The sequence below is a fragment of the Sesamum indicum genome, linkage group LG15, assembly GCF_000512975.1.
Source record: "Sesamum indicum cultivar Zhongzhi No. 13 linkage group LG15, S_indicum_v1.0, whole genome shotgun sequence".
Taxonomy (NCBI): Eukaryota; Viridiplantae; Streptophyta; class Magnoliopsida; order Lamiales; family Pedaliaceae; genus Sesamum; species Sesamum indicum.
The window spans coordinates 4,458,083-4,484,517 of NC_026159.1; the positions used below are offsets into that span (position 1 = coordinate 4,458,083).

Sequence of the window (26,435 nt, forward strand, 5' to 3'; positions counted from 1 at the left end):
AGATGGGAGTGAGAAGGTGGTTAGGAACCACTAATGTTATTAGTCATGTGAAACCAAAGATAATGCGATTGATGCCACTAATTTTCTGTTTGTGGTCGGAATAATTAAATTCCTGCTCATGATTGAGAGGGTATTTACTTTATCAGTTTATAAGATTTTTAAAATATTTTGTAAAATGTCGGTTATATTTTGAAAATAAATAATAAGTTTACAGAATATAGAAATAAAATATTAAGAGTTTATAATTTCGTTAACAAGGAAATGAGTTTCTGACTTATTTTTAATACTTTAATAAGTTACTTGAAATTTTTAATTATTAACATTTTATTATTTTTTAATTTTATTTTATACAAACACTTTAATAACTTGAATAATACTCAAAAATTTATAAACTGAAAAAATATCTTATTAGATTTCATTAATAAACACTCTCTAATTCAACCCGATTCAACAAATAATAAAAAAGATATAATTTACAATACAATTAGATGCTTTTTTTATATTATACATCAATCATATAATAATTGAACTTAATTATTAAGTTATGTACTCAAATTCAGCTAATTTTCATTTGACATAGTTTTTCAAACGTAAATGCCTAATTTTTATTAGTACAATATAGATTTTTTAGACTATTTTATGTGCCTCTACAATTATGAAAATTGACTCTATACTAGTGTTCATAGTTGTAAAGACACATAAAATAGCCTAAAAAAAATCATATGGTACTAGTGTTCTTTTATAGGGTCATTTAAATGTGAAGATTTGATTCAAAAACTGGTTAAATACATACCACATTTCAAATCAGAGTATATTGAAATAATAATGTACCAGAAAAGTAAATATATCTACATCTATGAAAACCAAAGGTTGGTCATGTAAAAATAGCAAAATTTCTGGGGCATGATGACATGAGAGGCAACAGGTAGAGGGCATTAATGGCTGCATGTGGGCCTTAAGTTGGCGGGCCAAACTCTACATCTGGGTTCAGGTTGGCACTTTTGGGCGGACGAACACCACAAAATCTCCCCTCTGCCTCTCACGCTCGCTTCTACTTCTGGATTTTTGTTTCGGAATATGAATTGTGCTCAAACTTGTAGACGTGGTCACTCCACCACCATTTGTATATATCGCCATTTTTAGCCTTCTCTCCTCTATTTGCATTTGGACATCACTATGCAATCAATTACTGGCAAATTAATCGGGATAAATATATTTTTAATTTTAATTTTTTAATTAATATTAATAAATTTTAATTAATAATGAGATTATTTGTTAGACGAAAAAAAATTTATGGTACAAAATATAATTTTTTAAATTACAAGATATTTAAGTATAATACACCAAAATTTAAAGGAGGGTAGTATAGTTATTCTTTTTTAAATTCTGCTTTTGTAAAGGAAATATAAATTAGAATGTTAATAAGAAATAAACATATATCCTCAAAATTCAAAATTTCTATTGCAAATTGATAATGCAAAATTACAAGATCAACTTATAAGGAAATAATCAAATATAGATAATGAATTAATTAAAATGGTGTAGAAAAAAGAGCATACAAAATGTTGGTACATAGAACATCAAAATAGTTCTAAAAGCAGTAAAAGCGCATTCTCCATTTTGGGATCCATCTATTATGATGATCCATTTTGAACCCACCCGATAAGCTACCCATATCCAGCCTTACGCCGACACCGAAGAAGAGGTTTGCTGCTTGCGAGAGATGCAAATCGGGTGGGCCTACAAAGTGGGTCCGAGTTTGATATGATTTGACGAGGCTTTTGCTGACTTGGGACAAACAGATCGCTTTTATCCGAATTATGTAAAACAGAAAGGGTTTGGAACTTGGAAGGGCTATTTATAAATATTTCTATTTTTTTAATGAAAAAGATATAAATATATTGTAGATTTAATTATAGTAAAAGTCGGTAGCGTCTAAAAAATAAATAAAAATAAAATATTAAAATTTGAATACTTGGAAAAAGAAAAAACAAAAATTAAAGCGATAAGGCTGAAATGAGTCGAAAATTTAAAATACTTTAGCATAATGTATGCATTTCGGAGCTTTTATTTAAATTATTATATTTGATATTATATAATGTATCACAATATTTAATATTTTTTAAATTATTTTGCAAATAATGTAAAGTTTATATGCATATAGATAGCATATGTAACATGGGACATAATACAAAATTTTGCTTGATAGTGTAATATATATGTGGTATATAGTGAATGCATGTATAAAAGGTTATCAATATATATATATATATATAGCATAATAATTTAATATTTGAATTCTTAATACACGTGAGATACAGATATACCTTTTTATCAGTATATCAACTCATTCCAATTTTTCCAAAAACATTTATATATTATGCATTTATAAACATTATTATCAAATAAAATGGATGTAACAAATGTATTTGTACAGGCATTTGGATGGGTGCGGCAACATGGCTGGTGATGAAGGGTCCATCTATTAATAATTGTTAGACCGATCACTACATATCAATATCAATTAATAATGTAATATCAGGAGATTTGAAATTTATTTTTTAAAAATACACTCAGACACATATACGCACAGTTATACGTATCATGAGGTTTTTAATTGTGGAAACATATTTGGGACGTATTTAAAAAACCACAAATTTGTATGGTTGCTAGTACTTTCAAAAAAAGGAAAAAAAAAATCAAACTGGAGAATCGTTGTTTATTTATTATAAGATAAATTACAGGTTTTTCTTGTGAGATATGTCATAATTATAAATAATTTTAGTCTCTCTGACACTTGAGATAAAATTACTATTTTTATGCTTGTCGATAAAAACATTTGAAAAATATAAAAATTTGAGGGTTGGTAAAATAAATAATCCATAAAGCATATTAATTCATACAAATATTTAAAAAATTCTGAAAACATATACATAATATGATCCAAATATTTTAGGCAATTAACTATAAAAATTGAATTGGATAGAAACTTAATGGAGGCTATGAAAATTGATTTATTGTTAGATGAATATTAAAATAAAAAAATATATTAATTATAATTTTTTAAATAATTAACGAGAATGTATTTGTAATTATTTCAAATTAAACATATTATGTTAGTGTATCGTTGTCCTCGTGACGACATCTTTTCCTAGGATAACTGGACATTAGGAGAGGCTTGAATTCGATGTAATTTATATGAATTGATGATAAATCAAAGGTAGTGGTGAGAAAATGGAATTGATAAAGATGGAGTAGAAAGAGAATAAAGCAGTAACAGCAGGTATAGGGTCTACGTCAAATAATATACGGGAAGGGGAGATGGAGATGGAGTTAAGACAGAGCAACAAGGCATTTGAATTAAATGAGGTGAGGCCATTTGATTAGGAGCATCTCACATTGACTCTATATTTGGATTGGATTCAGACCATATAACCACCCTTTGTCCACCTACCAAACCCCATTTTTGGTCCACATCCTTAATCCAACCACTCCTTGTTTGATTGGCGATATTGATGTCTCATAATTAAAAATTTATATATTTTTTAGTAATATATTAATTCAATTAATACATTAGTATAATTAAAATTAGTAGATAAATTACATCAATTCAAAACATAATAAAGAGTAAATAAATTATAATAATTCACATAAAAGTGAGACAAATACTTATATATCTGGTAAAACTCGAATCCATGACCTCGAACTTGTTCATGAAACCTCAATATTAACTTTAACCATTAGGCGAAGACGTCATCAGTCAAGAGATTGTGAATTTAAGTCTTGCAGATATACGTATTTAGTTTACTTTTAATAGTAGTATGTTATTTCGTTGTTTACTTTAAATTTGTTGGTTGATTTAGAAATATTGATGCGTTAATGTGGGCAGCTCTGCAAATTATACGATATATTACTATTAATTCAAGCCCTTAATTGTTGGGACAAATTCTCTTACATTGCTCAAAATCGATATCTAATTGAACAGTTTAATGAATTATAGCAATACGATTGTTCTGATTAAAAATATTATGCTATTTATTTGTAATGTAATTATGAGATTTATGAGTAAAGGTCGTTTGGTGGGCATGTTTCTAGGTAGTTGGCGCGGCCCGGCCCATCTTCATTGGCAGAAAGCCCAATTACCAGATATTCTACTTTATGCATCTTGTACAGTGGACAGACAGCCCAAAACCAAACATCACCTCTCTTGTTCCATGGAACTACTAAGCTCAATTCTAAGGGCAAAAATTACATGCAAACTTTTTATTCAAACTAGTTGGCTGGCTATATTTGATGTATGTGTACAAAAATTTACAATAATTAAGTATCATTTAATAAAAAAATTTATTGTATAAAACGTAACAATATGAAAATAATTATTATTAAAAAATTAATAATTTTGTTAGAGAATATCTAGAGTAAGAGAAAGAGAAAAAAATATTAACAAAAAATAAATAACTATTTAAAAAAATATTTTTTACCACCTATAAATAATGTGGGAGTTAGTAAGTAAAAGAAAATACGAAAAATAAGAAAAACACCGAAGAGGTACTCTCCCTTAATATATAATATACATTAGAATTTGATAGGAGTGTATTAATTATATAACAAATACAATATATTAGTGTCGTACAAATAAAAGAGTGATGATATCTAGAAAGTCACTAGAAATAATCCCTTTTGAGTTTTAGATCAAAATTAAAATATTTTTGGTAACGTTTTAATACACTTATTAAAAGTCAACAGTATCAAATTATCATTTTTAAAGGATAATAAATTCTTGAAAAAATATGTAATTTGTACTAGGAAATGGAAGTCATCTGCAGTGAAGTAGGTGGTGCTGAAGTGTGGAAAGTGAACAAGAAGTGCTAAATCCCAAGTAAACACGCTTGGCCTAACAGAGAAGTGATACGCCCTGTAATGAATCGGTACAATAATTCCCTGTCTTTGTGTGAGTATTTTTTTACTCTTTTTTCATTTTGTGGTACAATAATTCCGTGGGATGTTCCTGTCTTGGCCTCCCCTGTTCTCCCCTCCCTCATTCATTATTTTTCCACCCTCTCAAAATCCTAATCCTCTCCGTTTCGTTCTTGGCTCGCTCCACGAGGCTCAAAGTTTTTCCCTTCTTTGATCTTTCGCTGATCCTGATCGATCTGCTATACTCCTCTGTCCTTCCATCATTATCACATTCTCAACCTCACTAGAAATAAAATACAATCAACATTCGGCAGAGAGAGAGATTGACAAATGTGACAACACATGTTGTAGTTTGTAGCCTCCTCTGTTCACTCGCTGTACGCTGATTTCATCTTATTTCTTAGTTTTGGGCAAAAGTACAAAGGAGAAAATGATCTATCCCTCCATTGCCATCTCAATCACTCAACACTTTTCTACTCATCGTTGCTTGTCTTGATTGAGTTTTCTACCGGTATATATTGTTGCCTGGATCGGATCAATTTTCTCAGCTGCAAAGTGCAAAACTCCATCGCATTATGGTGTGCTGTCATCGCCTTGCTGTTTCTATTCTTGTCATTGTGATTTCCACCTCGTCCCAGTTCAGATTGTTCGGGATTGCTGAAGGTAAGTGATCATTAGCCATCCCATGTTCTTCAACACACACGCAATCATGGCCTGTGTATTAAAGTTGTCATCTTTTTCATGTTTCAGGCAGAAAAATGGCCCAAACAGCTGGCAATTTCCAGGTAAGAAAGAATTCGCCATTTCATCATGCACTGTGTGTTTTCGTGTAGTTTACGATGATACTGAGAGTAAATTCTATTCATCTGGCAGACAGTGGAGGAAGATAAGAAGACAATGTGGAGAGCCCAGATCGGTTCGAGGCCGCCGCAGTGCGAGCGGAGGTGCAGTTCTTGCGCCCACTGTGAAGCCATTCAAGTGCCGACAAACCCGCAAACAAGGAGCGCAATCGAGAACTCAGCCTCAGGTTCTTCCGCCGCCGACGCCAGAGGCGACGACCACTCCAACTACAAGCCCATGAGCTGGAAATGTAAATGTGGAAACTTCATTTTCAATCCTTAAAATCTTACCCTGTTGAATCCTGTACATCACTAATTGACATTTCCAGGAGTGAAATAACATTATTTTTCACCAGATTTTCAACTTTTTGGCTCTAATTCTAGTCTGAGGAAACAAGTACTCTGCTTTTATGTGGGCATCTTCAAAGTTTCCCCATCTGTCTTATAATTATTGATTCATAAATATTTACAGCTCGCATTGGCGATCAATCATACGCAGCTCTGATTTCTGGGGTTTTGAGATATTGTAGCAGAGATTCTGATGCGTACAATGCTGTTACGCATATTAAAGGGGAGATACGCATTGAATGAGGATGAAAGATTTGGTTGGACTGTGAAAAGCAGATGGAGATTCTTTCTCCGGCCCTCATTCACTGTGTGTGTTTGTGTGTGTTGGGAGAGTACTGATTTTAGCACAGGGAACCATATTGCGTTTGGGTCTTTCTTTCTCAGAAAGCTGTGCTTTCTGACCAATAATGTTAACACGCAACGCAACAGCAAGTTACCCTTATTAGGTAGATTTATTGTAGGGTTATGGGCAGCAGTGACTAGTGAGTGATTGTAGCGGAATGATTTCTTGATTTTCAAGAAATCTGCGCCTTGGCCTCCCATCGATCAATCTCAGTTTTACTTTGTTTGATTTGCTTAGTAAAGCAATCTGTCATCGTCTCATGGCAAGCTTGGTGAGTATTCTTTTCTGAGAAAACCATATATGCATTTTTAGTTATACAGTATTGTTTAACCAGAAACTAAAAAAGTAAAGAACTTTTAATTAAATGGTTGCGAGTTTAATATTCTTTATAGTGTAAGAATTGCATTCATACATGATTTCCAATTAGCTTTTTAAGCAATCTATGGTTCCAGATGCATGTAGTAATTCCTAGTGATAGACTGGAAAAAAAACCATTTAAGAAAAAAATGTAATAATAATAATAATTAAAAAAAAAAAAGATAAAGACATGTCATTGGACATCCTTATGTTCAATCATACACTCTTTGTCCTTGTATCGCGTATTTGATTTGACATAGATATTAAATATCAGTTCGACATATCTATATATTTTATAATATTACTTTCGAATTAGAGTTGACAATATAAAAATGATAATTTTACAACAAAGAGGATATATATATATTTTTTTTTTGAAGTGAAGAGAGGCACTGGATAAATTGATAATAATGATTAACATCAAATATTGATATCTAACAACTAACGACAACAATAGCAATCATATACTATTTTTTAATATCAAATACTATAAATAATTAATACATACTACCAAAGTGGAGACACCCATACATTAGTGAGATTTAAACCCACACCTTAGAGTCATGGTCATAATTTTGGTGATTGAGCTAGACCTAATCGGCACAACGAAAAGAATATCATAAATACCAAATTTCTAAAGAGATAAACCGAATGTTGGAGTCAACTTTAACTATTTGCATGCAGCTGAACGTTCTTCATTCGGGTCTATCCATCGTGCACAATGAATCAGGTGTGAGGTATGAGACATTAACACAAATTAAGCTTACATTTATTCGGTCTAATTGAGCATCTCGAGAGATAGCAAGCTAACTTGATGAGATGATAGAAAAAGGTAGGAATCAATGTGGCAAGAAATGGTAACTCTCCATCTGTCCATCAAAAAGGCATAATTCTTGTAGCAGATACATCAAAAGTTGTTGTTCCTATCTCCAATCAGTATCAGAATGATGGGACAATTCTTATGCCATCTCCACCTCCATCCTTCTCCACAACCTCAAAATACTGCAATCTAACTGCAAATTCATAATTGACCAATTTCACCTTAGTTGGGATCACATATAAATATTTATATGAATACACATAATTTGAATTATGTTATATCCTTAGTGAAGTTTATATTGTGTTAATATATAGTGTGGAATCAGGTAATGGCGTTGAGCTGCCCTGAAATCCCAAGCTTCTTTCTCTGTCCATTCTCCTAAAATCCAAAGTGAAGAGAATGTTTTTACACTCTTGATCGAGAGAGAGAGAGAGAGAGAAGCTAAAAGCTGACGGCAAAGGGATTCTGATTCCCAAACCCCCCGTTCTTATCCCGAAGCTTTTTAGGGGCGTCCACTTGAAATATCAGCATCCCTCCCAGGGAAGGACAAAGATTGTACCCAACTGCTTTTAAGTGGTACCCATCAACTATTCAGAAAAGCCAATAAGCTATTCGTACTCTGGGAATCAAATAATAGTAGAGGCAGGACCATCATGGTAGTTATGATAGCGCAATAACTCCTTGTGATCCTCCTCCACCAAAACTGCTCATCCTGCACTGCACCAACCTTTCCTTTTCCATTGCAAGTTTTCAAAATCAAGAATTTTGAATTGACGGTCCAGATTTCTATAACAATTAAATAACTCAGAGGTACTATGAATTTCCCCTGAATAAAATTTTTCCCGTTTAAGGGAATCCACAATCACTTAAATTTTTTCAACTTAATGTCTAGCAATTCATTTGTATAGGTAGATGATGCTTTTGAGTTGCACTTATTCCTTGATAGTTCTTGCGCGGGTTTTAGTGAAGATTCAAGCACATAGAGCCAGGTTTTTTGGCAGCATGTTCTCATCCCAAGCAACCTGTAGAATAATTCCTCTCCTCTTAGTAAGAGAGGTCCTGGATTCAAATCCAACTTCCTTAATTTGGTGATGTTGTGGAGTTTGCTCCAACGACCAGGGATCTGAAACCAGTATCGTCACCTGCTGTGTATATGGAAACCAATTCAAAAGATGTCCCAAGTTCTGAAAGACCCTGAAATATCGGACTTCAGGATGAAACTTCTCACTTTGTATTCTACTTTATCAAGGTCAATCCCAGACAGACTTGCTGTACAAAGGACAAGTAGAAGTCTCTGCTTGTGCCAGGGATAATTAGTTCAATATCTTCATTACAGTAGATACTGATGGAGAGACACCATCTCTAATTCAAAAACTGAGGGCTCTAGAAATAAATACAGGGTAAGTTTGTTGCATTATTTCTATATGCACACAACTACAGTTCTCAACTCCAAATCATTTGTTGAGAAATTGTTGAGAAAGGAATATGAGACATACACCAGACAACCTACACTGGTGCAAATGTTCAGTTGCAATTGGTGTAATTCAATCTACTGAGGGCACAGACCATCTTCATTAAACCGTATAGATCACTTCAAATTAGCAGCACACTTTTTTAAAAGGTTACTCTATATAAAACTCGCCAAGAAAAGGGAACACTACAACACAGAGATTTACAGCCTAGCTGTACATTACCTTGAAGACCATTTGCGGGCCTAGGACATGCCATTACAGTCCATGTTCACAGAGAAAGAAGCCATTGGGTCCAACTGGGACCTTTATCTTGCTCAGTAAATGAGGCCACAAGCTGACCGAACATTCAAATCCAACCAGAGACCCATCACATAAAAACAAACCATTAATGATTAACCTACTAAACCTTAGCTAAACAACTATAATAAGCAGCATCACCAAGTTGTCACTCACCTTTCATCTATTTGCAATCACTTTTTACTGCAAAAAGAAAGCTACAAAAGGATAAGGTTACAGATATTCAGGTTATACCATATGCCGACTGGAATCTCTCTGCATTAAGCAAGATTGTTGAATCACATATCACAAAGGTCTTCAACGGCTACGAGGAATTTCTTCAATCTTCCATTATATGTCACCTCATTTTCTAAGTGAACTTTGAAAATTTTCAAAATCAATATTAAAATTTGTATATTTCAATCGAAGTTGTGATAAAGCAAAAGTCCAATTCCCTGACAGATTTGAATTCTCTAACTCTTATCTCTTTGACGTGCAATAAAATCTTGCTGGAATATCATAAAATTACACCTTCTGAATGACATTACTGCCTCAATGAACTTAACCTTGAATCCAGTTAATAGACACAACTTTGGAGCTACAGAGAATGCATAGACTTTCAAAAGAATTCAAGTCATGGCCAAGCATCACTAATCAAGCCTAATTCAGAAGAGGACAGCTGTCTAGGTGAAACAAGAAAGAATCCATATTACGTGGAGGATATAGTCATTCTTGTCCTATCCTATGAACAAAGCCTTCAGAGCCTTTAGTATAAAAGTCTAAGATCCCATAACTTATTCCTAGCGGAACGTACTACATGATCGCTATATCACAATCAAACTCTTAATCCTATGTCTTGAATAGAAATGTAAAATCAAATAGAAGCAGGCAAGAGAAAATATAAAACTACACCAGGTCCCATTCTACAAGAACATCAAGATGGGTCATATCCTAATTATAACCAAGTAATTTACCCTCTCTTGCTAGAGGACCGTGATGATCAGATCTCATTGTCCCTCCTACTTCATATTATGCACAAGTCAGTCAGAATACCTTGATCCTAAATCATATGGGCACCACACTGTTCCACTTTTCTAAGGACTAAACAAGATGATGCCTACCTCCTTTTTGCCCAGACCAAAACTGGGAACATGCAATTCAAACTCAGGAACCACCACGAAAGACCAAATAATATGGCCACCAAGCAGAGCATACTTCAAATCCCATTTATGACATAATCTTCAATTAACACACAAAAACAATCTCTGGTGCAAAAAGCTGATATCAATTGGAAAATTGTCCTACAAGATACTGGTAAGGAAAATGAGTGTGTTAGGAGGAGGTGAGAATCAAGAGGATGAACACCAAGCAAGTTAATGTTATAAAAGTCTTTTACTTATAGTAACAATTTGCTAAAAGAATGAAAAGAGACAAACAGTTACTCCAAGAGCACACAACCAAGGCACCTGTAAACAAGGGTGAATGTCGATTCTTGGGAATACAACAAAATTATGCAAGTATTCAAAAATGTGGCACACACACTCACTCTAAAACATTAGCATTCAAATGAACCGCACCATCTTGAGCATAGAACAAAAATCTGCATCATTGGAACATTACAGTCATGAATACATCTAAGAGCGAGTGACAACTGAACACACCTCAACAGAGCTACAACCACATATTATATGCAACCAATTTGTTTATATTGAATTATGCAAAAAAGCATAAAGAGCAAGGCATCAAGAAGCATAAATCCCATTCCAATTCTTACTCTACCAAAAGTATAAGTACGTCCTGCTTATAACATGATATTTTATTTGTTTAATATCATGGCATAAACATCCAAAAGATTTCATCTAGGAACAAACTTAATTGTAATGCAACTACGTATTGAGGTCCTGAAACATGTAGAGCAATCTCAGATGAGACCTGGTAAAGCCCATTGAGCATTCAAATGCTTTGCCAGCAGAAGTAAGCACTCTGTATGAGTGACCTGCAACTCCATAAGGCTCTCTTAATTTATCATCACGATCACAATATCCCATTATTCCATTCACTCAGTGCTGTGCCCATTGGATACTCTTAATGTCAATCCCATCCTTATACATCTCATATAGTGGGCTCATTTCTCTCAATTTCTCCACCTGCTTTACAGTGAGCTCGACCGCTTTATCAATTTCCTCTTCGGTCGTGAACCTCCCTATCCCATATCTTATCGAGGTATGGGCCATGTCCTCATCAACTCCCAGCGCCCTCAACACATATGATGGCTCCAAACTTGCACTTGTGCAAGCACTGCCACTTGATACAGCCACCTCCTTCAGCCCCATTAACAAGCTTTCCCCTTCCACAAAGGCAAAGGATAAGTTCAAATTCCCAACATAACGGCTCTCCTCACTTCCATTCACTACAACCCCTTCTAGTTTTGATCTAATTCCATTCAATAACCGCTGCTGCAACGCCCTTATCCTCGTTTCATCATACTCCATTTCCTTCATAGCCAGCTCGCATGCAGCACCAAAGCCGACAACCAAGGGTGTTGGGACTGTCCCACTCCTTATCCCCCTCTCTTGTCCACCCCCATTCATTTGGGGCTCCACCCGGATCCTCGGCCGCCTCCTCATATACAAAGCCCCAATCCCCTTTGGCCCGTAAATCTTATGTCCACTCAAAGACATCAAACTTATATTCATTTTGTTCACATCAATTGGGATCTTGCCCAAGGCCTGCGCAGCATCAGTGTGCAAAGGAACATTATGTTCCTTGCATATTACCCCAATTTCCTCCATCGGCTGTATCACACCAATTTCATTATTCACCATCATCACAGAAACTAGCCCAGTATCAGGCCGGATTGAAGCACGCAGCTTGTTCAAGTCTACAAGCCCATCAGGGTTCACGGGAAGATAAGTAATTTCAAAGCCCTCCTGCTGCAAATGCCGGCAGGAATCCAGGACACACTTGTGCTCGGTCTGGGTGGTGATCACGTGGCGCTTCTTGTCCTTGTAGAAGTGCATAACGCCCTTAATCGATATGTTATTCGACTCAGTTGCGCCGGAGGTGAAGATAATTTCCTTTGGCGAAGCGTTAATTAGGGCTGAGACTTGGGCTCGAGCTGATTCAACTGCCTGTTCCGATTCCCAGCCGTAAAGATGGGTCCGCGAATGAGGGTTCCCGTAGCGGGAGACATAATAAGGAAGCATGGCGTCAAGCACCCTCGGGTCCACAGGCGAAGTTGCCTGCATATCCAGATAGAGGGGTCTGCCGGAAATTTTGACTCCTTTCATTGATATTCCACTGGAATCCTCTTCCAGAGGCTCGACCGCGGCCACGGCTGCGGCGGTTGAAAAACGGCAAAGGCGGAAGGAAGCCCCAGTGGACTTGCCGATACTACGGCGGATGGCGTTCGCGAGAAACTTGGAGGCCATCTCCACAGTTGTTGAATTTTTCTTGACTTGGTTTTGCCTAAATTGATACTACGCTGCTGCTGTGAGGGTTGTACCACAGATACAGTCCTCAACGATATACAAATCGGATTGCAAGAAGCTGAAAGCTTTGAATTTGATTTTTTATTATCCGGAGAAAGTAGGGTATAAATTGAGTGACCGACTCAAGTCACGGTCACCAACCGTGGGAGCATCCATCTACTCGCTCTACAAACATGACACGTCATAACGTTCATGATTCTCTAAGGAGTGAATGATTTTGACTTTGTATTTGGGCCAACCAACCATATCTCATTTTGCCTAAGCCGATATGGGCTGATATTAATTAATCATATCCAAGGCCCAATAGCATTCGGAGGCCCAGCCCACATGCCATAATATATTTAGACTTGGGAGATCTGGAGATCTTTGCCTGCGGGGCCGCACGTTATCTTTGCATCGCTGTCCACTAATATTTCAACAACATGTGTGCCAATCTGATTTCTTTTCCAATAAAATAAGCATTATTTGAAAAATCATGATTTTTATATGAGCAAAATAATCAAGTCTAATAGTCCCAGTTCTAAGAAAGAAAACTTGCAAAACAAATGTTACAATTTCAATGTTCAATTAAGTGATTGGATAAATAAAAATGTAATAGAATGAAGTATACAAGTACAATTGATTACTTGCGTATATAAAATTAAAAATTACTGATTGAGGGAACCTGCTATTTATAGATATCCTCCAAATTAGGGATAAGAAATAATCCCTTCAGATTCGGATATGTAATTAAAGGATATGTTTCTGTAAGAAGAGCTCCTTGATTTTCTGGTAGTAGGTTATGTTTTTAAATAAGAACATTTTCAACTTGTCTCTTTCCTGTGGCTATGGATCCTAATTTTGGTGATTGGGACATATAATGATGTGGATTAGAGATTAGCATTTGAATTTAGGAGCATTCTTGTGTCTGGACACTTACTCATATTAGGCTTTCATGGCTCTTTCGAGTTTATTTGAGCCTCCTATTTCCTTGGGTTTAATATTTAGATTAATATGTTCCCAATCTCAATTTTATTTGTTCTATAATTTTTATTTAATAATTCTCAGCATTAAAACCAGGACGGAGATAGGGAAATCAAAGTATTATTTTTTAATCTAAAAAATTATCAACTTGAGAAATATAATGTTTATGTAGAATTTGGGTTTAATCTAAGACTATATTTAAACTGATAAATTCAAATTGTGTATTTTAAATTCCTAATTATACGGACTTTACTCAAAGAGTTGGCAATTCTTTTTTGTTTTCATTTTTTTTCCTTCTAAAAAAGGTTGGAGGTGTCGGTTCGCTGACAGATTTGAACGCGCACGAAAGTGCGTGAAGACAACCTCGAAGTCCCTGAAAACCGAAAAGGTCGATAGCCCAACACATCTTTCTCTCTCCAGTCTCCATACACACACACATACATATATGTATATATACACACACACATTATTTACACAGACAAGGCGTAGAGTGAAGCAGATTTCAGATCTATTTCAGAATTCAGCAACCAAACCATCTTTTAGCATTGCTCAATCCCTTTGATAGTTTCATTTAACCTTTGGAAATTTACTTCATACCCACCACAAATCCTTTGCGTATCCTCTCAACAAGTGTTGAATTTGAAGGGCACTGCCACTCTCCCTGTTGCCTTTCACTGTATTTAAGCAACCCTCAAGAACCTATATTATATTCACATTTCAAACCTTTTCTTGGAGCTTAATCAATAAAGCCTTAGTTATCAGTGTAAAAAGCATACTTTCTGCATCATTAAAGAGGGATCTGTAGAGCTCTCCATTGTGGCGTACTGGCATCAGGTTTGGCTTCTCTCTTCTGGCTCTTTTTTATCTCTTTCTCTAAGATTTGATCTTTGGCTATTAATCGTGCAATGTGATGGGAAAAGATGCGTGGATCTGTATTGGATCAGTTACTGGATTTGGAATTTTTATCTGTTTATAGTCTTTAATTATTGCCTTGTCTTACTAATCATTAACATTTATTTCCTTGTTCTGGATTGGCCAAGAATGGTAATAAGTTACGTGATTTAATTACCATTTTCCCTTTATTTTGATTGAATTTTGTGGGGTTTCTCGATTGAATTCTTTAAGTTAGAAAAGTATATGTTGGTAGCAAAGAAGCATTTCAGGTAATTTCAGATTCAGTTCCTTAAAGATTGAACTCATTGTCTTGAGTTTTGGCAGTCTAAGAAGCTCTTTAATGTTTGTAGTTTGTTGTTTGGTTATAACTATTTCTGCTGTAAATTTATAATTACTTGGGCGGACTACTTAGATTTGATGACACAATTAGTGAACAAGGCAGTTTCAAGATTATGGTTTGTCAACATCACCTGTTGTTTTGTACTCTGTTCTTGTCTTTTATTAGGCAGCCGGACCTGGACGGCTTAAACAAGTCCTTTGGTCTTGCCACCCTTAGACAATTCGCTTTTTGCTCTACCTAATTTTCTTTAAGAGCTTGCCCTTTGAAACAAGATTGAACGCCTATGTTTTAAGTTTTCTCTGTTTTATGTTCTAGACTTCCGCTTGATTATCTCTATTCAATGAAGATTGTCTAGTCTTATACTAGAGGTAACAACCATCTAGGGTTTATGATTTAGTTGATCTTTCTGATGAATCTTTACCTATATTATTCTTAAAGTTGTCATATTGTCTCTTGCCAAAGGTTTCTTTAACCTTCCAGCTATTCTTGGACAGAACATTTGCAAATTGGAGCTTTTCTAGTCGAGGTTTAAGTGGACTCATCATGTTCCGGCAATCGCCTCATCGCTACCAGAGAAATAAAGGAATCAAAGTGAAGCATGTGCTGCAGATATGTTTGCTACTAGGAATTTGCATCTGGCTGCTTTACCAGGTGCAGCACTCCCGTGACAAGAAGGCATCCGTAGAAAACACGAGAGTTTCAGGAAAGATCGAGGGTGGGAGTGATAATATCAAGTTGGGAAGAAAGGATCTCCAGCCCCGGATGGAAAAAGAGGATGCTGAAGATGAAAAGGAGAAAGAGGATCAACAGGAGGAAAGAGCGCATTTTGATGATGAAAACAGGCCGGACGATCGGGGGCAAGAAGAAGAAAAAACAGAGGAAGAAAGTGAACATAGAGAAAATTCTGTGGATGGGGTAAGGGAGACGGAAGAGAGCAAGGAGAATGAAACTAAAGAAGATGAAAATAGTAATAAGGAAAGTAATGAGGGTGCTGAAACCAGCGAGGATAAGACCGATGGAGAAGAGAAGGAAAAACGGGTGGAAACCAGTGAAAGAAGTGAAGAAGAGGAAGGTGGAGAAAGAGGTGAAGAGCGTAAAGAGAAAGAAAGTGAAAGGAATGGGTCTGTTGAGCAGGATGTGAAAGAAGAGAAGGGAGAGATTGGTGAAAATGAAGGTGTGCATGCTGAAGTGAAGGGAAATCAAGAAAATGGTGGTAACGAAGGGGATAACAAAGAGAATAAAAGTGAAGAAACAGTAGAAGGGAATGGGAGCAATGAGAACGTGAATGAAGAAACAAGAAGGGAGAATGAGAGCATGGAGAACAAGAGTGAAGAAAGTACCGGAGAAAATGAGAGCAAAGAGAACAAAAGTGATGAAAGTACAGGAGAAAATGAGAGCAAAGAGAACAAAAGTGATGAAAGTACAGGAGAAAATGAGAGCAAAGAGAACAGAAGTGACGAAACAACAGGAGAAAATGTGAACAAAGAGAGCACAAGTGAAGAAACGACAGGAGAAAATGAGAGAAAAGAGAGCAAAGGTGAAGATACGACAGGAGACAAAGAGAACAAAAGTGAAGAAGCAAGTGGAGAGAATGAGAACAAAAGTGAAGAAGTAACAGGAGAGAATGAGAACAAGGAGAACAAAAGTGAAGAAGTAACAGGAGAGAACGAGAACAAAGAGAACAAAAGTGAAGAAGTAACAGGAGAGAACGAGAACAGAGAGAACAAAAGTGAAGAGGTAACAGGAGAGAATGAGAACAAAGAGAACAAAAGTGAAGAAACATTGCATGAAAATGAAAAGAGAGAAAACCAAAATGAAGTTAAGGAAGAGAAGGAGAACGAAAGTGAAAAGCAGAAGCCGACAGAAGATCAGGGAGGTGTAGAAACCGAAGTCAAGCAAGAGAAGAATGATGGTGGGGAGCTGAGCAATGTGAAGGATGGCGAAGGTAGCAAAGAGCAAGAGGAAAACAGCAAAGTCGAGAAGCACAAAGATGGTTCAATGGAAATTTCAAGCTCATCAGAGGGTGAGACCCAAGGCAGAACTGATAAAACTGAGGGTGTGAAGGAAGAAAATGGTGTAGGAGAAAGCACCTCTGGTGACAGTGACACAGTTCAGAATTCTCAAAACATAACAGAAACAGAGAAAGTTAGTCTGGCTAATTTGAATGGGGAGGAAAAGACAAGTAATGAGAAACAGAATGAGTCTGAGGAAAATAGCGGAAGTAATTCGGAGTCGAGCAATGTGAACGAGCCAAATAGTTCTTCAAATGCAGTATCTGCTGAAGGTACAGAGTCTGGGCATGATCATGATTCTACAGCAGGAACAACTGGAGCTGATGAACACAAGCATGATGCTAATGACAACCCTTCCAATGATTCCACTCAAAGTAAAAACAACACATCAGGCGACGTTCTAAACGAGCAGAAAGAAAAACCTGATACTACTGCTGAGAAATCAGATTCAAATTCAACAAGTGGGAATGTCGATGTGGAGAATGGGGGCTCGAACGAGTCTGCTAGTAACATACAATCTGGTGCAGTAGATGAGCAAAAAGTTGAATCCAGAGGTGTGGAGAACAATTCTGAAACTTCAGCTGAAAACGAGAGCAACTCGGCTGAGAACCAGAAGACTGATGATGATTCTGGAACAGATGGGAAAATGGCTTCCTTCAATGACGTTAATGGTACTGATGCTGGCGAAAATAGATCGGAAAATTCTTCTGAGACTTCGCAGCAAGATCGTATTGATTCGTCCACTTCACTTCCTCAAGAAGTGAAAGACGCTCGTACAGACCTGGATACCCTTCCGGATACAGGAGATGGAGCTAACAGCCATGAAGCAACTGCCAAGTGAAGCTTGTCATAAATGATTTGTAGTTAAAAAGGTTTTTACTTTACATTCTTTCCGCTACCCCCTATTTTCACTTGCAAAGGCAAATGTGATAGTACTGAACTTTATCATCTCTTTCTGCTGAGCCTCATCAAGCAGCATAGAATATGGCAGCCATAGTCTCAAATGTGGAACTTTATTTGAGTGTTGATTAATTCTTCTCTCTAGTTTTCGAAGTACAACAATTGGTAACCTCAGTAGTACTTTTCTTTTCAGTTTATGGTTTAACTCTCATTATAGCGTCATGTCTTACAATTTGTCAGGCTTATATTTTCTTGTCTTCTGTGTAAGCAAACTGTCTTTTGGATTTTACACTACCAATAAGTGCTTATTTTACAGTTCTAATAAAATTTACGCAGCAATTATATTTCTTCAGCTCTTGCTTTAAACCATAAAACATGATTTTTTGCTTTCTGGTAGAGCAACACTGGACGCCTAGGAATGCAAACTAAGAGTGGAGAAATATTGATCAGACAGCTTACGAAACCAAGGAATTCAGAGTAAAATTCTATTAGAATGCATTTGAATTGATGAATTTGAATTTGAAAAAAACAATTGAAAATAGCATTTCAAATGACTCAATTTGAAAAGATTTTGAAATCCAACAACATTCAATAAAATATAATTCAAAATTAAAATTGAATAATTTAAATTTTTTAAAATTTAGAATGATCTAACCAAATTCAAAAGAATTTGTTATTAAAGATTGGACAAAGAGAGAGTTTTCCACTCCTCATTTCTGCTGTGAATCAAGAACCGTGTGGGGTATCGGCAATGTACCGAAACCCACAGATTTCATGCAACCATCCTGTGGGCCTGTACTACTATTTTATGCCCATCATCCTTTTCACATATCTTTAAGGTGAAAATAATTATTCCGTGAATAGATAAAGATAGTTGTTGAAAACTAAATTTCAAAAAGCTAGAATATAATTATCAAATCAGAAACAGCTGTAGTCAGAAATTCAAGTAAAATGCTGCGATATTGTAGTCTCAACAAGGGTGCAACCCGAAAGCGCCCAATATATTCCTCAGAGTTTTATTTTGCAGATGGAACGACAAAAAGTACAGATTAACAGAAGGTGAAAAACATCCACACTGCATTCCCAGGTCTGATTCCAAAGACTGACATTGCGATATGCTGTAAGGAACTACAGCACATCTGATAATCACAAGTTCAAATATTGCAGAAGCAAACTAAAAGACCAGTTATATCTTGAGCTTTTGCATTGGACAACCTAGAAGATTCAATGATGCTTGCTCTCAAAAAGACCATCTGGACCTGTAACGAAATCTTAAGTTAATATCACTAAACTGCTAAGCAATTAAAAGTAAAAATGTCATACGAGATAGACAGATTTTAAACAGATATATGTTATTGTTGCCAAGGCAGTGCTTGTTCAAGGATTTTATGCAACCTACACCATCAATCTATGAGTTGGAAAACATATTTATACAAGTTTCCTCATAAACTCTGCAGGAGAAGTGTTCATATGAAACTACACATTATTCAGTCTGGTTGCCTAGTTACATACTAAGGAAGAATAATCATCTCAGGTCCTTGCTTATGAGTCAGGTTTATGCACTGGCTATACCGTTAGCGTTTCTTTACCACTTGTTTTTGCACTAAATAGGAAAGAAATGCAATTAAAGGAACTAAAGAGCTACAAAGCAAAAATAATAAAATTCATGCAAGACAGAGAGTACAAGTCATCAAGTCCTCGCTTGAGAACTCTCACTGACTAAAATCAGCTCACTCAGGCACAACTTTCAATTTATCAGATTATGATGATCAGGATGTAAGTAAACAAGTCCATTAGTAATAAATTCAATAAAGATTGTGGGGCCTAATGTGTATTTTGGATAGAGATGCCAAACCGCCTAGCCAGTACTATAAGAGATTCTACTTCAAAAACTAGCACGTAGATTAAAGAGACACTAGGAGATCCTACTTCAGTAATTATAAAGTAGATCAAAGAAATTCTACCTCAACGACACTTAGTAGATAGATTGAAGGGCAATCTTAGAGTCAATACTTATTGTAAGTAGATGATACCAATGAGCATAACTAGACTTGTAATATTATGAACCAAGTACTTAAAAGATAATAAATTAACCCAGATAGTATTCAAATAGTTAGAATGATTCTGATAAGTTCCATTGTAATATCCAACCGCACCAATTATATATGATATCCACAATCACTACAAGTTATTGATTAAAAACACCATATAAACCCTAGAATGCATCCTAGAGCGTAAAATTGAAACACTTGCATCCTTAATCTGGAAATCCTCTAGTATCTTTTCTATACTCCATTATCTTAAGATATGCTTAAATACAGTTACTAGAACTGAAACTTACAACTTTTCAGCATCCAGCATCCATAGATTCCTTCCACTCGAATTAGTTTAGTTTCATTTCATTCCTCCTTGTATTTCACAAGAAGCCACTATCTCTATGTAATACAAGCCGGAAGCAGTCAAGCAAACATTGAATTCATAAACTTTGCCTAGTCGATATGAGGTTATAATGAGGTCACCGCTATGAGAATAATGTTGCTTACAAGTTGAGTCTCCTTAGACCATGACAGTACTAGGTTTGGCAAGCAGAAACATTTCTAAGGAGTTGAAGACAAGGTTTTTACATAATATGATAGCAAGATCTTAACCAACTTTTCATCACTTCTTCAAACCATCTCACTGTGAGCTAGTTTTTACCCAAAAATTAAAGCCTAAAAAATTTCATAGATGAGATTGCATAAAATCTCCTTGATGCTGCATTTAAACAAACTTTTAAGCTGCAGAACAGGGATTATGAGACAATCCTATTAGTAATACAACAACCACACAGGAAATCCATGTCTTGTATGAATATATACTAAACATTCAATTCAAGAAATACTTTTGGCAATTAACAGGATTTGCAGCCAAAGCAAGTCCGATGTTTTGGAAAGTATACAAGTGCGTTATATTAACAGCGTCAACATGTTTATCACAGTTGAATATGATTCAAATTAAATATTTACATGCAAAAGTTAGTTAAGAGCCTTTAGTAATACAAGGACTGGAGCTCCTGCAGACAGATTCAGGCGTCTCATGAGTTCTCCTATATATCAAAAGCCATCAACACATTTTATTCTGATCAAATACCAAGCACCACATATTTTCTTCTCTATTTGTTAAAAGATTGAATTTTCCAAAAGCTCTAATTGTCACCAGAAAGACTGAAATGTTAAGCTTCATCATACTTTTGATTATTCAAAGACTACAGATAGCATGTATATGGCCTGCTAATCGAAGCACATTGCATGAAATACGTTAAGACAAGGGCTGATGAAGCCGGGTAAGACTAAAGTATACAAAAAAGTAAGTAACATCCCAACAAACTTACCCCATGGAAACTCCTTATTGCGGATATGCAAGTATGGGTATGCCTGCAAGGCAAATTATATCAGAGACAAGTACTACTGTCCACAAGATTCAGAATTTTGCCATTTTGATTCTTGAAAGTAACACCTATACACAGACTTCAATCAAAGTGAAAAACAAAAATTTCCAGGGACGCATCCAAAAAAATATAAAAAAGATCTTACAGGAGGTTCTTCATGGTGCGGGTGACCCTTGGAGAGGTTATAGATGGCAAGAATAGAGCATGTTGCTATTCCAAGATATGTTATCTTCTCCCACTTGGCAGCCTCAGCTACACTCAAACAAAAGGAATAAGGGAAGGAAAAAAAACAGATCTATCAAGGATTTTCAATCAAAACCTCAATGTTAAATCAAACAGCCAAGCAGCAACACCTCTAAGCGTATACAAGCTACAGAAAAACTAAATGCACTTAAAACCCTAGAATGGAGATATGCACAACTGAAAATGGAAATAAACACGCACACACAAAATAAAGTTCAGATTTTGTATAATTTCTATGGCGCGACTTAATTCCAATAAAAGATGAATCTTTCAGTCTTACGGACATACATAATCACATACCAGCTTCATCATGATGGGAGGAAGAGGCAAAGGAGCGCCTGGAAGCTGGGGAAGCTCGTGGGGCAGACGCGCCACCGCGGAGGGCGGAGCGAAGGCCAGATCTCACAATCGCCGTTGCCATATCGCTTCTCTTCTCTCTCTCTGTTCTGACTGCCGGTTGAATTACTTAAGCAAGAATGAGATTGCTGGTAGTCTCCACAATAAATATTTTAGCAGTGGCGGAGGGTGACACGATTATGGCGTTGAAAACTAAAGTCGTGGGAGGTGCCAAGTGAGAAATACTCACAAAAGCGTCAATCTCAAACAAAAGACAGTTCTCAGTTACACAGAGAAAAGGGAGAATTGCATTGACCTCCCCTCAACTTCAATTATTAGCAAAGATCCCCCACGCATTTTAGCGAATTTCCATCTTTTCCCTATCAAAATTTAAGAACTTCTACAACTACATACTTTGAACTATAAACTGATCCGAGTCGGAGTCAAGTCGAGTAGATCCTGGAACCTGTCGTGGGATAGGCTAGTATGCTATTCTTAATGAATCTCAAATTGGACGACAATATTGCACATAATAACCAAACACATCATATTTCATGGGTGATATCTATTTTTATAAAATTTAATATTTAACCACTGGATTTTATATAAAAAGAGAATCTGAATCTCATAGTAATAAACTGATAGGTAGTCCTATGTTTAGGATTCATATGAAGTTGTTGTCAATCTCTAGACGACTTTGTGACCACTAATTTTATTATGTTTGAAAAATTAAAACACAAATAAAATATATAGATTGAAATATCAAAATGGATAAATCTCTATTCAATCCCTTGATTTCTTTCTTCAAAATATATTTTTGACAAATTTGACAAATTCAAAGGTAATTTCTATGTAGATTTTTTTTATATTTGGATTTAAATTTCTATAACGTTAATTCAAGGGTTCACGCCTGTAATTCGAATTAAACAATATAGTCTTGGTTTGGAATTTGATGATTTAAAAGTGAATTTGCCATTTGGATCTTTTTAAAAGGATACGTTAATTCGAGGGCTTAGCGTCCGTAATCCCAAATTAAACGCTATAATTTGTGGGCACACCTTTAACAAAAGAGTCGATCTCCGCATTGTATGCTTTTGAATATTCTTGAACCGAAAAACTACATAGAGATAATTATATGCCTTCTTTCCTTGCTTGGCTCTTCGTTCTCTATCTCTATGTGTGTCTGTGTCTCCGTGTGTCTTAATGAGATTCAATGACCTCTTTATATAGGTGTCAAAGAGGTAGAATTGTAATACACCTGAACACCTTTTGTATTATCTCTTTATAATTTAATTTAAAAAAATAAATACATCATATATTTGAAATGATATGATTGGTTAACTTGACATCATCTTTCTAATATTTGCATTTTCTTAAAGAGACAAATATTTATTTGTCTTGATTTAATTAGAGCGTACGTGCACTTGCCTCACATGGCGCGCTCTGATTGGTTGGAATCTTTGATTGCGAAGCATCATTTGATTGGTCGAAATACTTTATTTGAACACTTGTCGGCCATCGATAACACAATATATATTAAAATATAAATTAAATTAACTGTTTATAGTTAAAATTAATTTAGTAAATTTTAAAATATAAATAAAAAATATTATAATTAATAATTAATATATTATATGATTTTATTCATTATTTAATTATGAGCAAAATTTATTTGCCTAGAGACTCCATGGTATTTTAATCTATGAATGACATTATGGATCACAAAATTAGATTGGATGTAAATTGTATAAGAATACATTTTTTCTTTTTTTTTAAGTGTGATACTTTCTCAAATATATTTTTTTAAAAATTCATGAGAAAGGTAGTGGGCCATTACTAAGGGTATCCAGCAGGCCTAAGCCTGGCTGGCCCAGAGTAAGTCATAAAGTCCATAAATTATTTCTTTTCATAATCTGGTAGGCTGAAAGAATTAGCCCAACCCAGCAAACTTAATTACCATACAACAGGAATGCTATGCCACACAAGTGGCTGGCACCTTAAAACACGTCATTAAAAAAAAATTTTTGGTTACCTCCAAGAGATCTGGCGAAAATTAATACTTTACTCAACAAATGATTAGATCCCTAGATACACTGACAAACTAGGTAAAGCTTGATCAAAATATCAAATTTTCTTCTAGATAAATTCAAATTCTAAGATTTTTTTTCTGTTAACATGTGTAGCTATTCAATGTGGCACCAGATTTGACCTAACTACCTTCTGAATCCTGCTTTATAGATGCTTATAAATTGTATCATCATGCAGTCATTTTTTGTAACACAAACTATCACACTCATACTCTCATTTTCTCTCGATTTTTAGGCTATTTCATATTTTTTGCATTCCACACAATTTTCATCTTCTGAATATTACTTTCAACCATTATTCTTACTTTGATTCAAATTTTTCTTTTATTTCTTCAAAAAAATCGTTATTGACTTAAGTATGTAAGTGCTAACATCTATTTTTTAATAATTTTAAAATTTTTACAAAAAAATTTCGCTCAATATGGTGCGATTGAATCCCAATACGCATCAAAAGTGATAATTCATCTTTTGAGAGTTTATTTCAATCACGAATCTTGGCTACTGGTGACGATTGAGAGCAAACTGCATAATGTTAAAAAAGGATACTTATTGAAAATATTGTTTAGAAATAGCTGTGATGGTGTGCAGTACTCTTCTACGGCTAAATAGAAATACAGCTAGGCCCAAGATGAATCGATTAATTGTGGCCTCACGAGCGAGATTCAATTCAACCCATCTACTCATAAATTCGAGGCTAATTTTGAGCCCATTTTCTTTCCAAATCAACCCCAACTTTAGTATACAAGTTCTTAGAAACTCTGATTTTAATTTGACTAATTTGTTGCAAATTGAATATGATTTGGAATTATTAACGTAAGTTAAATCGAGTTGACTTGCGAGCTTTGCGAGTCGATTCAACTCAAACTCGAGTTAAATCTATTCAAATTGGTATATGATTTTTCAATAGTGATCGAGATTCAGAGTTTGAAAATATAAAATGAGAGCTTATTTTATTTGTTAAAAAAAATAAAACTAAAAAATTCAGTGGCTAGTCTAATTTTTTCAAAGAAAAAAAAAAAGAAATGAGAAGATGCTATTATAATTATGCTATTGATCACCACAACTTGCTGTATGATGGAAATCAAAGCAGGAGTCTCCATCAAGAACACCATTCTGATGAAGATCATATGGAAATCCAAGAGACTCCACCACATCCTCCGTGCTCCATCCCGCACGCAACAATCTGGCTGACAGCGTCCGTACGCGACATTCCAGGTCCAGGGATTCACTGTCGACTGCTTCATCAGAACTCTGATTATCCTCCTGATTAACCTTATCCCAGCCGTCCATCATCATCATTTCCCTAACATCCTCCTCTTTCCACCCTCCCACCCTTAACCTCCAACACACCTCCTCCAAACACCCTCCCAACTCCCCACTCCACCACCGGCGTGTACCCATACGCGCCGCCTCATTCTCCCCTCTTTCCGCCGCCTCCGTCCAAAACTCGATCCTTTGAGCTTCCGTCGCGGCCCATGCAGGCGCCGTGAACAAATTACACAACCTCGGCCTCCTCAAAACCTCCTCCCCACCGCTCATTCTAAACTCCACCCGCTGAAAGAAACCGGCAATGTCAAAGCTCCATAACTTCACGTCGGCTCCATACACGTAAAACACTGGGTTTCCCGCAGTAGCCGGCGTCGAGGGGATGTAGAAGTGCCGATAAATCGGCACAAGAACCGGCGCTTTTTTCAAGAACCCTCTAGCCAACCTCGTAGTATGATCAGTGTCATCAGGTCTAATACCCCAAGAATCAACCCAGAATTCATTTCTTGAAACTTCTTTGCAAATTCCCAGGATCGGCAGATTTGTGAGAATCTCGAGCTGTTGTTTAGATGACGATCGCCAGTTGGGGAAGCCGGGGCCGACGGGGAGGCCTTCTTGGAGGATGGAGCGGAGGTCCGGCGGGAATGTGAAATTAAAAGAAGACTCGACGGCGGAGAACTCCGCCTCTGAAAGGCCGGCCTCCACCGGAATATTCGAGGAGTGGAGGTAATGTATCAGATTCTTGGCGTAGGCTGCGTAGGAAAAGCAGACTCTTAGTGGTTTTGGATTGGGGAGAGTCATGGGGGTGGGGCGGAGGTTCTTTGTGAACGGCTGTACCACCGCCGTTGCCATTGAAGCTGATCAAGGCCTACACATATACGTACAGAGATGCTTGCGTATAGGTGTGGGGAGTGAGTGAGCCGTGGGGTTTGGGGATATGGAGTTTCGTATATATGTAGGGCGTGTTTGACGGAGGGGTCTAATCTAAACGACGAATTCTTCGCGGGAGAAATTTGGAATTGAATTTAAGAATGGAGAGACACTTCTTGACTCGGTCCCATGAATACTAATGCGAAAAGTATTAATACAATAATTATTTCTAAT

General features: G+C 36.1%; 5 protein-coding genes across 6 annotated transcripts; 2 read left to right on the forward strand and 3 right to left on the reverse strand.

Moving 5' to 3' along the window:
• Positions 4,882 to 6,622, forward strand: LOC105177855 (EPIDERMAL PATTERNING FACTOR-like protein 2). Its single transcript, XM_020698999.1, has 4 exons — positions 4,882 to 5,580; positions 5,668 to 5,702; positions 5,791 to 6,007; positions 6,229 to 6,622. The coding sequence occupies exons 1-4, from the start codon at positions 5,493 to 5,495 to the stop codon at positions 6,345 to 6,347; spliced, it is 459 nt and encodes a 152-aa protein (XP_020554658.1). The 5' UTR covers positions 4,882 to 5,492; the 3' UTR covers positions 6,348 to 6,622.
• On the reverse strand, positions 11,115 to 12,954 carry LOC105177856 (cysteine desulfurase, mitochondrial). The gene has a single exon (XM_011101125.2). The coding sequence runs from the start codon at positions 12,801 to 12,803 to the stop codon at positions 11,433 to 11,435; it is 1,371 nt and encodes a 456-aa protein (XP_011099427.1). The 5' UTR covers positions 12,804 to 12,954; the 3' UTR covers positions 11,115 to 11,432.
• On the forward strand, positions 14,218 to 18,134 carry LOC105177857 (uncharacterized protein DDB_G0290685). Of its 2 annotated transcripts, none has more exons than XM_011101126.2 (2): positions 14,218 to 14,660; positions 15,555 to 18,134. In XM_011101126.2, exon 2 carries the CDS (start codon positions 15,604 to 15,606, stop codon positions 17,911 to 17,913), a length of 2,310 nt encoding a protein of 769 aa, XP_011099428.1. In that variant the 5' UTR covers positions 14,218 to 14,660; positions 15,555 to 15,603; the 3' UTR covers positions 17,914 to 18,134. The 2 variants fall into 2 exon arrangements, with proteins under 2 accessions (XP_011099428.1, XP_011099429.1); XM_011101127.2 differs by lacking the exon at positions 14,218 to 14,660 and adding an exon at positions 15,408 to 15,428.
• LOC105177858 (cytochrome c oxidase subunit 6a, mitochondrial) lies at positions 18,902 to 22,193 on the reverse strand. The gene is made up of 4 exons (XM_011101129.2): positions 21,943 to 22,193; positions 21,545 to 21,651; positions 21,343 to 21,385; positions 18,902 to 19,231 (listed from the first exon to the last, which is right to left on the reverse strand). Exons 1-4 carry the CDS (start codon positions 22,061 to 22,063, stop codon positions 19,197 to 19,199), a joined length of 306 nt encoding a protein of 101 aa, XP_011099431.1. The 5' UTR covers positions 22,064 to 22,193; the 3' UTR covers positions 18,902 to 19,196.
• Positions 25,057 to 26,336, reverse strand: LOC105178332. Its single transcript, XM_011101799.2, has one exon. It carries the CDS (start codon positions 26,181 to 26,183, stop codon positions 25,113 to 25,115), a length of 1,071 nt encoding a protein of 356 aa, XP_011100101.1. The 5' UTR covers positions 26,184 to 26,336; the 3' UTR covers positions 25,057 to 25,112.

Bases quoted from the DNA above. Each gene is read 5' to 3' on its own strand.
- LOC105177856 (XM_011101125.2), bottom strand. From the start codon at position 12,803: ATGGCCTCCAAGTTTCTCGCGAACGCCATCCGCCGTAGTATCGGCAAG.
- LOC105178332 (XM_011101799.2), bottom strand. From the start codon at position 26,183: ATGGCAACGGCGGTGGTACAGCCGTTCACAAAGAACCTCCGCCCCACC.
- LOC105177855 (XM_020698999.1), top strand. From the start codon at position 5,493: ATGGTGTGCTGTCATCGCCTTGCTGTTTCTATTCTTGTCATTGTGATT. The intron at 5,581-5,667 runs GTAAGTGATCAT...TTCATGTTTCAG, and splicing joins ATTGTTCGGGATTGCTGAAG to GCAGAAAAATGGCCCAAACA. The intron at 6,008-6,228 runs GTAAATGTGGAA...AAATATTTACAG, and splicing joins CAAGCCCATGAGCTGGAAAT to CTCGCATTGGCGATCAATCA.
- LOC105177858 (XM_011101129.2), bottom strand. From the start codon at position 22,063: ATGGCAACGGCGATTGTGAGATCTGGCCTTCGCTCCGCCCTCCGCGGT. The intron at 21,386-21,544 runs GTAAGATCTTTT...TTTGCCTTGCAG, and splicing joins CGCACCATGAAGAACCTCCT to GCATACCCATACTTGCATAT. The intron at 19,232-21,342 runs GTAAGTTTGTTG...ATTTCGTTACAG, and splicing joins CAATAAGGAGTTTCCATGGG to GTCCAGATGGTCTTTTTGAG.
- LOC105177857 (XM_011101126.2), top strand. From the start codon at position 15,604: ATGTTCCGGCAATCGCCTCATCGCTACCAGAGAAATAAAGGAATCAAA.